A 14,116-nucleotide genomic window follows, 5' to 3' on the forward strand; every position below is an offset into this window, starting at 1 on the left:
TTTCTATGGAGAAATCTTTTCTGATTTTCTTTTCTAGAAGCAAGAACGTGGAGTACAAATATCAAATTTTGCAGGGTGTCTGTGCATAACTGCTGAGTGACCTGTTTTCTTTCCCATGGTATGATCTTTTCTGGGCATGTTTTGTAAGGAATCCCATAGTCTCTCTGGGAATCAGAGAGTCACCCATAAACATTAGTCTCTCTGGGAGTAGCCCAGTCTGATCGATACAAAGAAAAGCCAAATTACCAGAGGTCATCCATACTCAGTGTTTGGCTGCTACTTCCTTTCTCCCAAACTGGACATGGGGACTGTAATGAAAAGACGGGGTGGCAGTAGATCTGAAGGTACCTTGTCGTTGTCTAGTGTTGAATAGGTATGTTTGAAAGAGCTCCCCAGTGCTTCATAAAGAAATCAACAATCACAGATTTCCTCCATCTGATGGTTGGGTTTTAGTTGGTTGAACAGGTGGTGTACTTCCATCCTGGTGTTGAGTTTATTTGGTAAACAGCTGTAATTTGATACAGAAATCTGACTGGTGTAACTGTAAAATAACAACAACAAAAAAAATCTGGTGTTTGAGGTCTTCAGATTCTGAATAAAGAAGTCACATAATCACAAAGGTGTATAAGTGTCCAAATTTAATTTCTCCATCTTAGCTGATAGGAGCAGCTTGGTATCCTTCTTTGACACAAAGCTGTACGGGATCACCAGACTAAAGAAACTCTGTGTATAAGTTCTTTGAGAGATCTGGCTCAGAAAACAGACTGGGGGCAAATTGTAACAGACCACACAGCATTGAGTCCATCAGTTTTAAGCTGTATTCATGGTATAGAACATTGTGGAAGTGTTGTCTGATTTTGCAACCTGTTGTAAAACTCCATTTTCTGTGGCTGATTCTACATTTCTGACTGTACAATGAATCCATTCAAGCAGCCTTCGTGTTCTAGTCTAATGTTTATTGATTCAGGCACCACGTTAGAAACAAACTGAGAAAGGGGCTTGAGCCCAGATTTCTTGCTTACCACATAAATACTCTGATTAGGTTATTTTCCAAGAAGTGACTATAGCTTTTATGCATGTTTTTGCAGAAATTGCTGATCCAGTTGTATTTACCTGGAGATACCACTCAGATTTATAAAATGCAGAAAGGGATTCAGACTGAATTCTCATTATATGCCACCTCTTTCAGTGATGGGAATGAGAAGGGTTGAAGTCTGAGAAGTAAATGACAGCATGTCGTTTTCCTAGGGATCGCTGTTTTCTAGAGGAATTTAAGTGTCAAAGTTAAACTTGGGTATTTCACTCTTAGAGCTTGTCATGTAGCTGTTAGCTACTCCATTACTGAGTTTGGCTTTGGTCGCGTTTTTTTCCTTAAACTATTTACTGGCTTTGATAATATGCCTTGCACTTCAAAATATGTTGATTTCATAAAACACTTGGGCTGAAATATTATTTGTATGAAATCATATATCTTCGTCTTTAAAAACAGTTCATTCACTTGCAGCTTTCTATATTGGTGAGATTTGTCATGTGTAGGTTAATACAATTACTAATAATTTATGTAATTGAATTTCACTTCAAGTATTTTCTAATGAAATGTCCCAGCTAAAACTATTTCTTTATCAGTGCATTATTTTGGCAATGCCCTTCAAGGAGCTTCACTTGGAGGCAGGGTGTCAGGAAGTGGCAATCAGGTTGTGTGTACCTATAAATGAGGTAATCTTTTAAATGAAGTGTGAGCTAAGTTCAGTAAAATCCTTTTTTTGTCTCTAGCCATTTTTGTGGTGACATTTTTAGTTTATAATGGCTAAGTATTATCTACATATATAAACTTCTGGCCAGGGCTATCTTTTTAATATTGTTAGTGTTGATTGAAGATGACTGAAGTCGGACCTAGCTGTCATGAAAGCTGCAGAACTGATTCAAAGAGTCAAGCCAAATAATGAAAGATGTTGTCACTTACTAGATGGCATGTTGACTGCACGTCCTAGTGGAGATGAAACTTTGGGGGGAAATACTTTTTTTTTTTTTTCTGCTGAAAATAATAGAATCTAAGTAGTTTTGAGCACTTCTGCTGACAATGTAGAATCTATACAAGCAATGTTACCCACAGTGTATAGACATACCTCTATACCTTTGTAGCAGCAGCTAAGATACCAGAAATGTTAATTTAGGCCAGTCTTGAGAATCTAGATTCCATTGAGTTCTTGTGCTTTTTTTTAAAAAAGAAATCCTCGTAGTAGAATTAGGAGCTGTCATTGTAGACAGAAACTTTTTGGCTTTTTGTGTCTTTTTCCTTAAAAAAAAAAAAATGCTGATAACAATTTCTTTAGAAGCAGCTGCAATGTTGAGATTAGGAAGTATTTTGTGTTTCTGAAAATAACTTGCAAGTGACTATATGTTTTCAGTATCAGTCCGTTAGATACTGCCTGCGGACATTTTGTGTTTTGTTGTTAAAGCCAAAAAGTAACTACTTTTCCCAGTGTGTTTAAGGGTGATCAGGCATTGATCAGTTACTGCTTTAGCATTCTTTCACCTGGCTTGCCACCTTTTCCTGGAAAAGGGAGGGAGCTAGTTTCAGTCGATGCTGAGGCTCTAACAGCTGAAAAAACATGTATCTGGCAAATGCTCATAGGCTGAACCTTGCTATATCCAGGTGAAAATAAAAGGTAAAGCTGAAGGTACTCATCTACCTATGTGTGCACTAAGCATAATGCTGGCACTCTAGATTCTATTGATTTATTGCCATACCAATGCAGCATTAGGGACAGCTCAAATTTGGCACCTGTAGCAGTCAAAATGTGATCATTTCAACTATTTAACTAGTTGAGAAGCTGTGTGGTTTTCTTTTAAGATTTTACCAGTAGTCCATTTCTGTGTGCTTCTGTTAGTAGGTTGAACAGGCAGTTCCAGGTAAAATATATCTGGTATAAAGTAAATTGTTTAGGACCACAGAACTGGGAAAGACCTCTTGTGTCATAAGAGTCTAATCCTCTGTAATTGTGAGAAATTACATTAGATAATGAGTTTTGAAATTCGCAACCTTTTATCCACACTGGCCATGTTGGGGAGAACTATTCCAGAGCCTTAGTAGGAATATAGTGGATTATTTGTGGGAATTGCCCCTTAACTTTACCCAGATCAGGTAATGCCTGTTCTTTTAAACAGCAGAACACCACCAGTATTTACTAGAAAACCATTGTATTCCCCCTTAGCTTTGTTTTGCTTGACAAAAAAATCCACAGTCTTGGTTTCATCTCAGAGTATTTACCAGTAATCCTCATAATCCTTCTCTGCCTTTGATCCAATTTGAATTTGTTCTTATTGGAAGTATTTTACTAGGTTTGTATTTTTTGTTCCAAATGAGATCTCACCAGTATTGGTACTATTTTGTAGGGTACTTCCCTACTTCTGTTTGATATATCTCACCTCATTTACCTTAGCAGCTGTGAATAAAGCAAATCTGTCATATTTGACATACTGTAGTGGTCTGGTAGTTGACCTGTGCATCCAGTCTTCTGATTTCAGCTGATTGATTCTCATTATGCACTTTGCTATTAATCTCCACTATGCAATAAACGGTATTTTTTATCTTAAAACTTGATAGTTTACTATTACCTGTGTCCTGAAAGGAATCCATCCAACTGCCTCCTTAAGATTTGTTGTCAGAATGCTTCAGCATGCTGTTGGGCGTGCATAATTACTTAAAGTATCAGACATTCAGGAGCATAATTAGAACCTTCCCTTCAATCCCATAGTTCCCATTCTAATACAGTCTAGCTTTGCTCCTTCTGTGGCCAGTTCTTTTGCTCCTTAGATTCTTGTGTTAATCTCCACATTGTTGTAATTAACTTGTATGGCACCTTACTGAAGTATGCTGAGGTTTGGGTTAAGTGTAGCGCAGTTCCTTTGAGAAAAATCACAAAAATAGTTAGCAGTCAACTAAAGTAAAATTTCCCATACTGTGATTGACCCCTTTTCCATTTGTTTCTGTGGTTTTAATTATTATTTTCTTCAAAACCTATTTGCAAACCTTTCAAACTGTTGAGGTCAGACTAAGAAGATTTTAATTGGTTGAACCACAAAGTCCCTCTCTAAAAGTGTGTAGTGCTGCATGTGGAGATGTTCACGTTCAACCTGGGATATTTTGTTCCTCAGTATGAATGCTAGTTGATTACAAAAACATGGGTTCTGCAATGCAATTACCATCTCTAGCATAATCTTTCTTCATGATGGATCTGTTCCCTGACTCTTATGCAGGCTGTGTGGTATCAGGACCTGGATCACAGCACCCTTAGAGCTACCCTTCGGATACCATGTCTGGCTTCATTGTCTCTGGAATTCTCCTTAGGAGGCTTTCTTCTGGCCTGAGGTGTGAGATCCAGGAAAAGGTTTATAATCTCCTTTGACTCGTGTATGCTTGCAATGCCCTTTTGAGGTTTGAGATCTCTCCAGAGTTGCTTTAGCACAGTATTGTGTTGCCTAACGCCAGTTTGTTTTGACTTATCTTCACTGAGGTTCTTCTTTAAGAGCCATGTATTATATCACCTTTTTTAATTAACATGCTATTTTTAGCAACTGCTTGCCAGTCCAAAAAAGTCACAAGTTTTGAGTTGTTCTTAGAGATTTGGTTTTGTAAATCCAGTTGGACAAAACTCATGCTTTTTTACAACTTCAAATATGTTTTTTTTAAATTGACATACTTAATTTTTGCCTGTTAGCTATAACCTTAATTTTTTATTAGTTATAAGAATGTTCTCAGCAGTTTATTTTAACATGAAAATGTTAAATAGTTATTCACTATTTATATCAACATGTTTTTAGATTTGTTTTCTGGAATAATGTAAAGAGGAAAATGTTTTAAGATAGCACTTACAAAGTTCTGGGGTTTACTATGATTCTTATTCGGGTTTGTCTGGAGAGAAAATAAGCTAGTGTTTTAAATGTTTACATATAACTGCATTGAGAGTGCTAAATCAGTTTATCAAAAGATTTTAATAGTAGCTGATCTAATAAACAATGCATCAACTACAGTATGCAGATGGTGAGTAAAACTGTCAAAGTTCCTGAAGAGATTAGGTGGATAACTTCTGTTAAAATTGGTGAAATTCAAAATCACCAAGTTACCAGTAACCCAAATAAGGCAAACTGTTGTAGTTGTTACGTGTTAGGATTTTAAAGAGCAATAAAGTTGGGTTCTCAGTAAAGTTAGGTTCTGTACCCTAATACTCGCAGCAAAAAATCTGGTCCCAGATATTTCAGGCTTTCAAATCTAGTTTCTTTTATTAATAAAGATGAAAGTGAACAACCTTGCTTCCTCAGCTGCAACATACGCTCTCATAAACTCTCAAAACAGTCTCAGTTTATGAGTGTGTGGTGTAGTTGAGGAACAGAGGTGGGTCTAATGAACATTCTGCCTCTGTTTACTGAAGTGTGAAGCTCAATGCAGAATTGAAGTGGAAACTTGGTACAACAAACCATGTTTTCTAGGCATGAGTATATGAAAATGACAGCTTCTTACCCACTGCGAAGGCAGATACATAGTTGATGTTAACCTGCATAAAAGGGCTGAATGAATCTGTGTGTAATTGCCATTTCAGTAAACCCCTACTTGCTCTGTTTTCCCATGACTGCTTTTGAATGAGAGTCAGTGTTTCTGTAGCCTGACCTCCTCCCCAGTTTTTTTTGGCTTGCATCTTCCTTCTTTGCATTTCCATCAAGCCATCAGTGTTTTGGCTAAGCCATTTTATATATGTGTTTACTTGTCTGTGTATGTAAATATATATACACATATTTTTTTAAAAATAAGTTTAGCTCTCCTAAGCTTCTAGTAAGCTGGATCAATGAATGCCATGAGTTGATACACAAGTGACTGGAACTGCACAAGGGAAAGATGGTGCCACAGTAATGCTGTCTAAATTTGGCTCAGACTGTTTTGGGAGTCTGTGGCTTGTAATGGCAGTAAAGCTGAAGATGTGGCTTGTCCCTCTTCCGCAAGCTTTTTGGCGTCACAGCTGATGACGTGCTTTTGCGGTTTAATGATTTTGGAGTTTGTAAGCTGAAGCTCAATCAGTTGTGAGAAATACGTAAGTGTTCAGAATTCTGATCTAACGTTGATTGGAACTTGTACTGCTTGTACTTTTCATGAGCTGAGTACCATTATTAGATGCTTTGCAGAATTACGTGAACCACATGTAAAGTAAACATTTAGAAGAATTGAAGTTGAGGATCATGGTTCCTGTTTTTTCCTATGCCTTGACCGTAGGGCCCAGTGTTACACAGAGGCTTACTGAATAGTCACGGTTGTCAGCTTTGTTAGGGCAAGGCTGCTTCATGAGGTCATGTGTCAAGAGTTTTAATATTCACTTGCAGTCACTCAAAGTAGTGAGTGGTTTCCTGTAGATAGACCATCATATGTTTATCTGCCTCATGTTTTCTTCTGTGTCTTTCTGGGCCATCTGACTTAACTAGAGTAAGAGTACTGGAGTAGGTGAATATTGTCTGTGATCAAGCCTAGCTTTTCCTAGGTTTACTCATGGTATTTCATCTAAAAATTCACCCATCCTTCAAATCTTTTTGATAAAAGATGGCTTGTGTAAAAGCCAGTGGGAGAGAAAGCCTTTCATTGATTTCAAGGATGCATCATCAGCACCTGTTGCACTGTGCTGAGTGGACTGACCATTTAACCTCAGTTCTAGCTTCCAGCCTGCAAGTGGCACTCTGGATAACCCTGATTCCTTTCCTTCTTGCCCCAATGTACCTGTAAGGATATGAATGTATTGTCACCTAAAGTTTCTTGTCAAGATGCTAGGAGGACGAATCTTAAGGCAAATTTCAGAGAGGTGTGTAACTGAAACAAAAAAAGTCTTGAACTGGTGGAAGTACTGTAGCAAGACAGTGACTTTGTGCAGTCAGCTGGTTCCTGAATTAAAAGTTGAAGTGAATTACCGCTTTGTAACACTTTTTGCCAATACACATGGGCATCATTTAAATGCTTTGAGTGGAAGATTCTGTCCTGGGACAGAACTTACTTAAGGAAACTAAGAACTTAAGTAAGGAAATCTGCCTTGATGGTTACAACTTTCAGAAAATACCTCAGTTGTGGAATCAACCAGGCTGGTCCTCTATCCCAGGAAATAGGAAAATCAAAGAGCAAGAGAAGGTGAAAGTTGATTACATCAACATGTTAGTAAGTAATGGCCCTATAAAACCTTTTTTGTTCATGTAGAATTAGTATGTACCTTGCAGGGAGAAAAGCTTGTTTATGGCGTTTCCCCACTAACTTTTTTGCAGATGTAATATTGATGAAAAAGCACTATGACCTTTGAATATTCGGCAGAGTAATTCAGTTCAGTTTTGGAAATTGTGTGGAAGCCTACAGTCAGTCTGGCTGTTTGTCCTTGGTAGTATGTTAGCAGTTGTTAACATGGAATACCGAACTTTTTTTTTTCCTACTGCTGAAACAGATTTTGAAATTTTTAGTTTTGTTTTTACTTTTTAGGAAACTTGGAGTCCAAGCTTTGCTTTCTTATTGTACTTGTTTTCACTAATACAGTTTATTCAAATTGGGAGATCTGGCAAACAAGAATTTAAAAATATCTAGGTATAGGGTGGAAATTACTTTCTACTGTATAAATACTTTCCTTTATACAATATAAATGATTTTTCCTTTGTATTTTATTTGAAACGGAATAATCTGGTAATCTGAATGTCTCATGAGAAATGATTCCAGGTAGAAATTGCACATCTGGTTCTCTGTTTTCCTGCCTCTCAGGGAGAATATAGTTCAATATGGGATTAAACGGAAGCTCACTTAACATCAAATTACAACTACCTTGTAATTTGTACAGCAGAGAAGGATAACCTAGATGGCATCATTCTTTGAAAAAATTACATCTGTGGTTTTGTGTATTAAAAAAAAGTGGCCCGTCTAGTGATTTTTTTTTTTTTTTAAATGTTTAATTCTGGTTTGTTTTCTAAATGAAAGTAACTGATTGTGGATCACTTGATGAAAATTAGGTATGATAATAAGTTGTACAGTAAGTAATCTTTTCTTTTGAGACCTGGGTTCAAATGTAACTTTTATCACAAGTGAAAATAATAGTTTCCTTTGTAGCTAAGTCATTTAACTTGGCATTGCTGTTGTCTTGAGTGCCAAGTTAAAAATATATTAGATGACATTGTTTGAAGTGAACAGACTTTTCCTGTTCCCTCATTTTGGTAATTATTAAAACTTTCACTCTAAAACGAGACCTTAACTGCAGTGATGGTTGTTCCTAGAAATAATGGTTTTAGATAGGCTTTTTTGTATTTAGTTATTTAGTAGAAAACTTAAAAGGTTCCTTTGTTTTATTAGGAGTCCACATCTCCAGTTGTTTCACCACAGCAATCCCCACCAACCTCTCCACATACACGGAGGAAGCACAACCGCCATCCCAGCGGAGGGAATAATGAACGACCTCTTGCTGGACCTGGGCCTTTTTGGGCTCCATTTAGTGAAGCACAACCAGGTATAAATGTCTTCTGTTATGCTTCAGCTGTAACCCAAAGTTGTGGAATTTTTAAATATATTCAATGAGTTTAGTGCAGTTTATCTTTGTGTTTTCGAGTCCTGGAAACTTTCTTGCGGATGCAAATGTTCATGTTGATGGTAGCACCCTGGAGTCTGTGGTCTTGCATATGGCAGATCCATTTCTTAGTGTGGTATGGGAAATGCTTAGAGTTTAGTGGGAGGGAAGGAGGTATGAAAGTTTCTCGGTGAAAAGTTTTCTAACACAAAACTGACATCCTATTGAAAAGGTGCAGGAACTGTCAATATACCCCAAAACATGGGGAGCTCAAGGGAGAATAGCAGGTAATGTATTGTTTGTTTGAATTCTGTTTCTGGTAGATTAGATGAACTGTCCAAACAGCTAATTCTCTTTAACGGTTTTTTGCTTTCTTCCAAGTTTATGTAAGAATAACTGAAGCTACTGTATCTGCAGTCTGTCAAGGTAGAACCACTTGTTTCAGGAAAGCTTTTCATCCTTTACTGTTCTTCGTTTAACATGAAGACCCTCCCTGCTGGGGTATCGCTATGCTCAGATTTTAAAAGCTTTTCACCTTAATATCCTGTATTTCAAAAAGTTCTGTTTTCTTTTCTGATATCTGATAGACTTAATAAATTTGGGAACTGTGGAGCAATTCTGATTCAGGTGCGGTTTTTGATGATACTACTAAATAATATGTAACACTTTGTAGGCTGTAGTTTCAGATTGAACTCTGGTTGGTTGTTTTGTTTCAGTTGTAATATTCAAAAATTGATCTGTTCCCTTTCAATTTAATGTCATTCTGTAGTTAGAAGCATCCATGGAGGTCCAGGGATTCTGTTGTTAGACTTGGTTGGATAAGGAAATAAAACTTATTTTAGAAGTGAAATGGGTTGTATGCAGAGGTTGTATGCTAGTGTCCTTAATGTTGTTTGCTAGTAAGTGCCAGTCAATTCAGAATTAAAAAAATAAAGATTAGTCATTACATTTATAATCATTTCTATGGACTCAGTCTAGGTATTGTGGTTTCTAGTGGTCAGTTTATTGACTTTTTTCTTGCATAGTTTAGTTGATTTTCTTGCAAGCTGCAATACAGGTTTGTAGCCAATTTCCAACTTGTGAAGTTTTTCTAACTTAGGAAGTCAAGGACTCCAGGAAAGTATGCAAATTGTTCCTACTGTTGAAGAGTTCAATAAGAATAAAGTTGTAAAACCATGTTAATATTTAAGTTTGACAATACTTTCCCTGTGATGTCTAATGGATAAATTTTTCAGTAGTTTGAAAATATTTTGGAACTTCACCAGGTTTATATTCCATACTGAAACACATTCATAGTGTGATTAAAGTGATTCAGATATACTCTTATAGAAGGATTGTCTGTTCTGCCAATGTTAAGGATAGAATGGATTTTCATATATTAAACATTGTCATCCTGATTCACTGTGGGTGATTCTTTTGAACTGCAGACAATTAATTATTCCTTTGAATTTCAGATATTGTAGACAGTTTGTCATTATTTTTCCCCTCTTGAGCCTGCTTTTTAAGAATAGTATTTTGTAGAAAAATTATGTTCTGCTGACATTTAGGTAGAAACAGACTGTTGGTTACTTTTTTTAAAAGCAGCACTGCAAGCTCATCTTGATTCCACTGCAATATACTCTTGAGAAATCAGGTAATTTGCCAAGTATGTGATTTTTATTTCAGTAGGATTTAGGGTAGAACTATGCCATTTCACTTGTGATCCAAGAAAAATAAGAACCCAGGTCTCTCTGCTTCTATTTCACATTATGTGAAAAGTTTGAGGGTAATAGGGTTGTCAGCTGAAAGCATTGGAACCTCAAGTATGAAAATATTTCTGATGGGTCTAATAGTAAACAGCATGTTGCCTGAAAACAGAAGGAGAAAAATCACAACATCTTTTTTGTTGTTCGGAGAAAGATGCGTTTAAACTTTATGTATGCATAGTAAAGACACTCCACTGCATCACTGTACTCTCATCATGAACGTAATTAAGTACTGCTTTCTGTATCAAATTGGGCTGTAGAATAATTATTAGATAAAGACTCAATTGTTATTTTTAAAAATCCTACACCTTGTCTAGTATGAGAAATCTTAAGCATGACTTACAGCTGTAGTCCTCAATTTCTTGAGGAAGAAAACCTGTTTTCATTTCAACAGAGCAAAAAGATTTGGATTTTACAATTTTCTTGCCACCACATTGTCCGGTAATTCAGGCAGGATAGCGTTAGTGATGCTTCACAAGTAGTTGGATGCAGACACTGTCATGGCAAGCTCAGTGTGCTTATACATAGAAGAAATCAGAAGCCAGCACTTGCTACCGTATTTCTTCAAGCTGTTTTGTAAAGAGAGCCCCAAAGGGTGCATGTATTTTACTCTAATAGCAGGAATTAAAAGTCCAGTGACAAACATCACCTGTATAGAATGAAGTTTGTCATTAGTGTAGGTCTCATTCTTAAATGTTGGAGTCAATTCTATTAGAACCTGAGTTTCTCGAGTCTTCCAGATGTCTTTGATTTAGCAGTTTAATATAAAGCTGTTCAAAAATCGTGTTGTTATGTCCCAGTTCTGGCTTTCATCTCTGATCTGGATCAGTCTTCATAGAAAAATGCAGCAGATGACTGAACCCCTAGGAAACAGAATTGCAGATGAGATGAGAGCCTCCTGTTCCTATAGTTACGAGAGGAAAAAAGAGTACTTTACACTTTTACCTCTTCAGCTCATTTTGCAGTACAGCTTCAGCTGCTACAAGGATGCTGATGGTAACAAACGTGGGGGAGAAAGAACCCCTTCCCCACTTAAAATGGTACTTGAGTGCCATGTCAGAATAGGGGCTAGAAATTATTTTTATTACCTTGTCTGTTTGGACTGGAAGCAGAGCATTTGTATTGGTAGTATACAAATAATATTTTCAAACTAGTAAGAAAAAAGAGGTCTTCTGTTCATAGGATCTCTGTTAGCTTTCTTTGGCATGACATCAAAGTTCTGTTTTGATGTCTGAATATGTATGGGAACTTGCAGCCCTAAGCCAGGCTTTTTTCTTTTCCTTGTTGGGAGAGATTTTGCTGTAGTTCATGCAATCAAGAACCAGAAAACTTTGTTGACAGAAGTGGAACATGTCTGCTATGCTAACAGTTCACTTGCATCTTTAAAGACATGAGATTTACTGTGCTTTCAGGGGACGGAATAGTCCTTCGTCTCCTAGTTACTGCTTCAAAAAAACTGTTGATAATTAGCCTTATTGCAAGTTAAGGATTACACTTATCCTGGACATGATTCAGGGAGGGAAGTGCTCTGCGGCATTTTATCTTGGTGCCAAAATTGTGCTCACCTTCTGGTCTTGTTTCATTGCAGATTGGTGGTAGGGGATAATAGGAAAAATTGCTTCACTGTAAGGGTTCTGAGCACTGGAATGGGCTGCCCAGGGAAGTGGTGGAGTCGCCATTCCTGGAAGTATTTAAAAGATAATTAGTAGTATTTAAAAGACAAGTGCTGAGGGACATGATTTAGTGGTGATTTGCCAGTGCTGAGTGTTAACGGTTGGACTTGATGATCTTAAAGGTCTCTTCCAACCAAAATGATTCTGTGATTCTTATTAGTTCTTTTTGAGTAAACCCACACTGGTATAGTTATTGGAAAGTACAAGCTACTCAGATGTATCTAGCCAGACAATTTCTTGCACTTAGATTTGTAGGTTAAAATGATCACATTTTCCACAAATTATCAATGTGTTGGTAAGGTATTCCAGCCACAGGAGTTCAGATTAGTTCTTCGTACTAAACATGATGCATTAGACTTCAGCAGCTAGTTCAAATCTGGTAGTTAGACTTAGGCTCACTCTCCATTCAAAGTGCTCTTAATGGTGTTCTCACTGATAGAAAAGCATAGAGACGCTTGAAGGATGTTTCTTGATTGGGTTGTAAGTCATAAAATAAAAATACACTGATTGTTATGAGTTTCCTCTGTCACAGTTTTCTTACATGTTCACTTCTACCTCAGTGTTCGAGGTTTTTGTAGTTTGAAAAAAAAAGTGAGGGGTGACTATCTCTAATTCAGATGTAGTTTTAATGATGGAGAATTGAGTTACCAACTGGTGGCAGTCCATGAGTATGTGTGTAGATCCAGGTGACCACGCCTGGATTGCCAATAAAGTAAACTTTCTCTGCAGTGTTCTCCAGCCTTCCCATCCTGTCCTAAAATGTTGCATCACAAAGTGAGTAACAGGAACAGTAAAGCAAAGAGTGTTCTTGTTGGGGTTGTTGGAACAGGGGAGAAAGGAAACAGTTCTTAAAATACTTGTAATAAAGTATTCATATGACGATGCTACTGGCATCTCCATCACTGTCGAGGTGCTGCTTTGGAAGAGGTGCTGGCCTAAGTGGGGTACAAATTGAACTGAAGACTGATTGTTGGGAGAATTAAAGGTAGAGTAAACACGTGTTAGTGGTAATTATGTCAGTGTCTGAGGGGCAGAGAGGCACTGTATCAAGTAAAATTTTAGTGTGGCATATCCATAGGAGAGACAGGAAAGACTTGCCTGAATCCTACAGTTAGCCTTGTGCTGAGAGAGACTGAGCTGTTCCCTATGGTTCTTTCTAGTGTTTTGAAGTTAGGCTGGTTACTGAAGAACCACAGGACAAAAAGCATTGTCAAATTTACTACCTGTATTCTCAGCAATTTTGGATACAGTCACTGTTGTAGTTTAACCCCAGCCAACAACTAAGCAGCATCCAGCCACTCACTTGCTCCCCTTGAGGTGACACAATCGAAGGGTAAAAGTTAGATGACTCATGGGTTGAGATAAAGATGGTTTAATAGGTGAAGCAAAAGCCGCACATGCAAGCAGAGCAAAACAAGGAATTCATTCCTTGTTCCCCATCGGCAGGCAGCCAGTGGTGTTCGGCCATTTCCAGAAACGTAGGGCTCCATCATGCCCAGTGGTTACTTGGGAAGACAAATGCCATCACTCTGAACATCCTGCTTTCCTTCTTCCCCCAGGTTTCTATGCTGCTGATGATGCCATATGGTGTGGAATATCCCTTTGGTCAGTTGGGGTCAGCTGTCCTAGCTGTGTCCTCTCCCTTTTTTGTGCACTCTGAGCCTACTCACTGGTGGGGTGAAGTGAGAAGCAGAAAAGGCCTTGACTCAGTTCAAGCTCTGCTCAGCAGTAACTAAAACATCCTTGTTTTATCAGCACTGTTTCCAGCACAAATCCAAAGTCATGGTTTAGACTGGGCTGGTGACTAAGCACCACACAGTCACTCTGTTTCCCCAGGAGAAGAAAATTAAACTACTTAAGAGTCAAGACAAGGGCTGAGAGAGGGTTCATGCACCAGTTACGGTCATGGGCAAAAGACAGATTTGACTAGAAGAAACAAAATCAATTCCAACAACAAAACCATAACCAAATCACCAAAATTAGAGTTGAACAGTAAGAAAACAACAAGATCTTAAGTACATATTCTCCCCACCCCTCCCTTCTTTCACCCTACCCCTCCTCCCCGCTCAGTGCATGGAGGGAACACAGGATGGGGGGTGCAGTTGGTCTCAGTTCTTTCCATACCATTCCT

The 14,116-nt window shown here is 37.8% G+C and overlaps 1 protein-coding gene across 2 annotated transcripts in view; it reads left to right on the forward strand.

Annotated features, from left to right (window-relative positions):
* Window positions 1–14,116, forward strand: part of REPS1 (RALBP1 associated Eps domain containing 1) — a 46,841-nt gene that overhangs the window by 2,572 nt on the left and 30,153 nt on the right. For both annotated transcript variants that reach the window (XM_010137110.1, XM_010137109.1), the window contains exon 3: window positions 8,357–8,510. In XM_010137110.1, the coding sequence (XP_010135412.1) occupies window positions 8,357–8,510 (154 nt within the window). The remainder of the gene's footprint in view (window positions 1–8,356; window positions 8,511–14,116) is intronic.

This window comes from Buceros rhinoceros, unplaced genomic scaffold, assembly GCF_000710305.1.
Source record: "Buceros rhinoceros silvestris isolate BGI_N320 unplaced genomic scaffold, ASM71030v1 scaffold7915, whole genome shotgun sequence".
NCBI classification, from domain to species: domain Eukaryota; kingdom Metazoa; phylum Chordata; class Aves; order Bucerotiformes; family Bucerotidae; genus Buceros; species Buceros rhinoceros.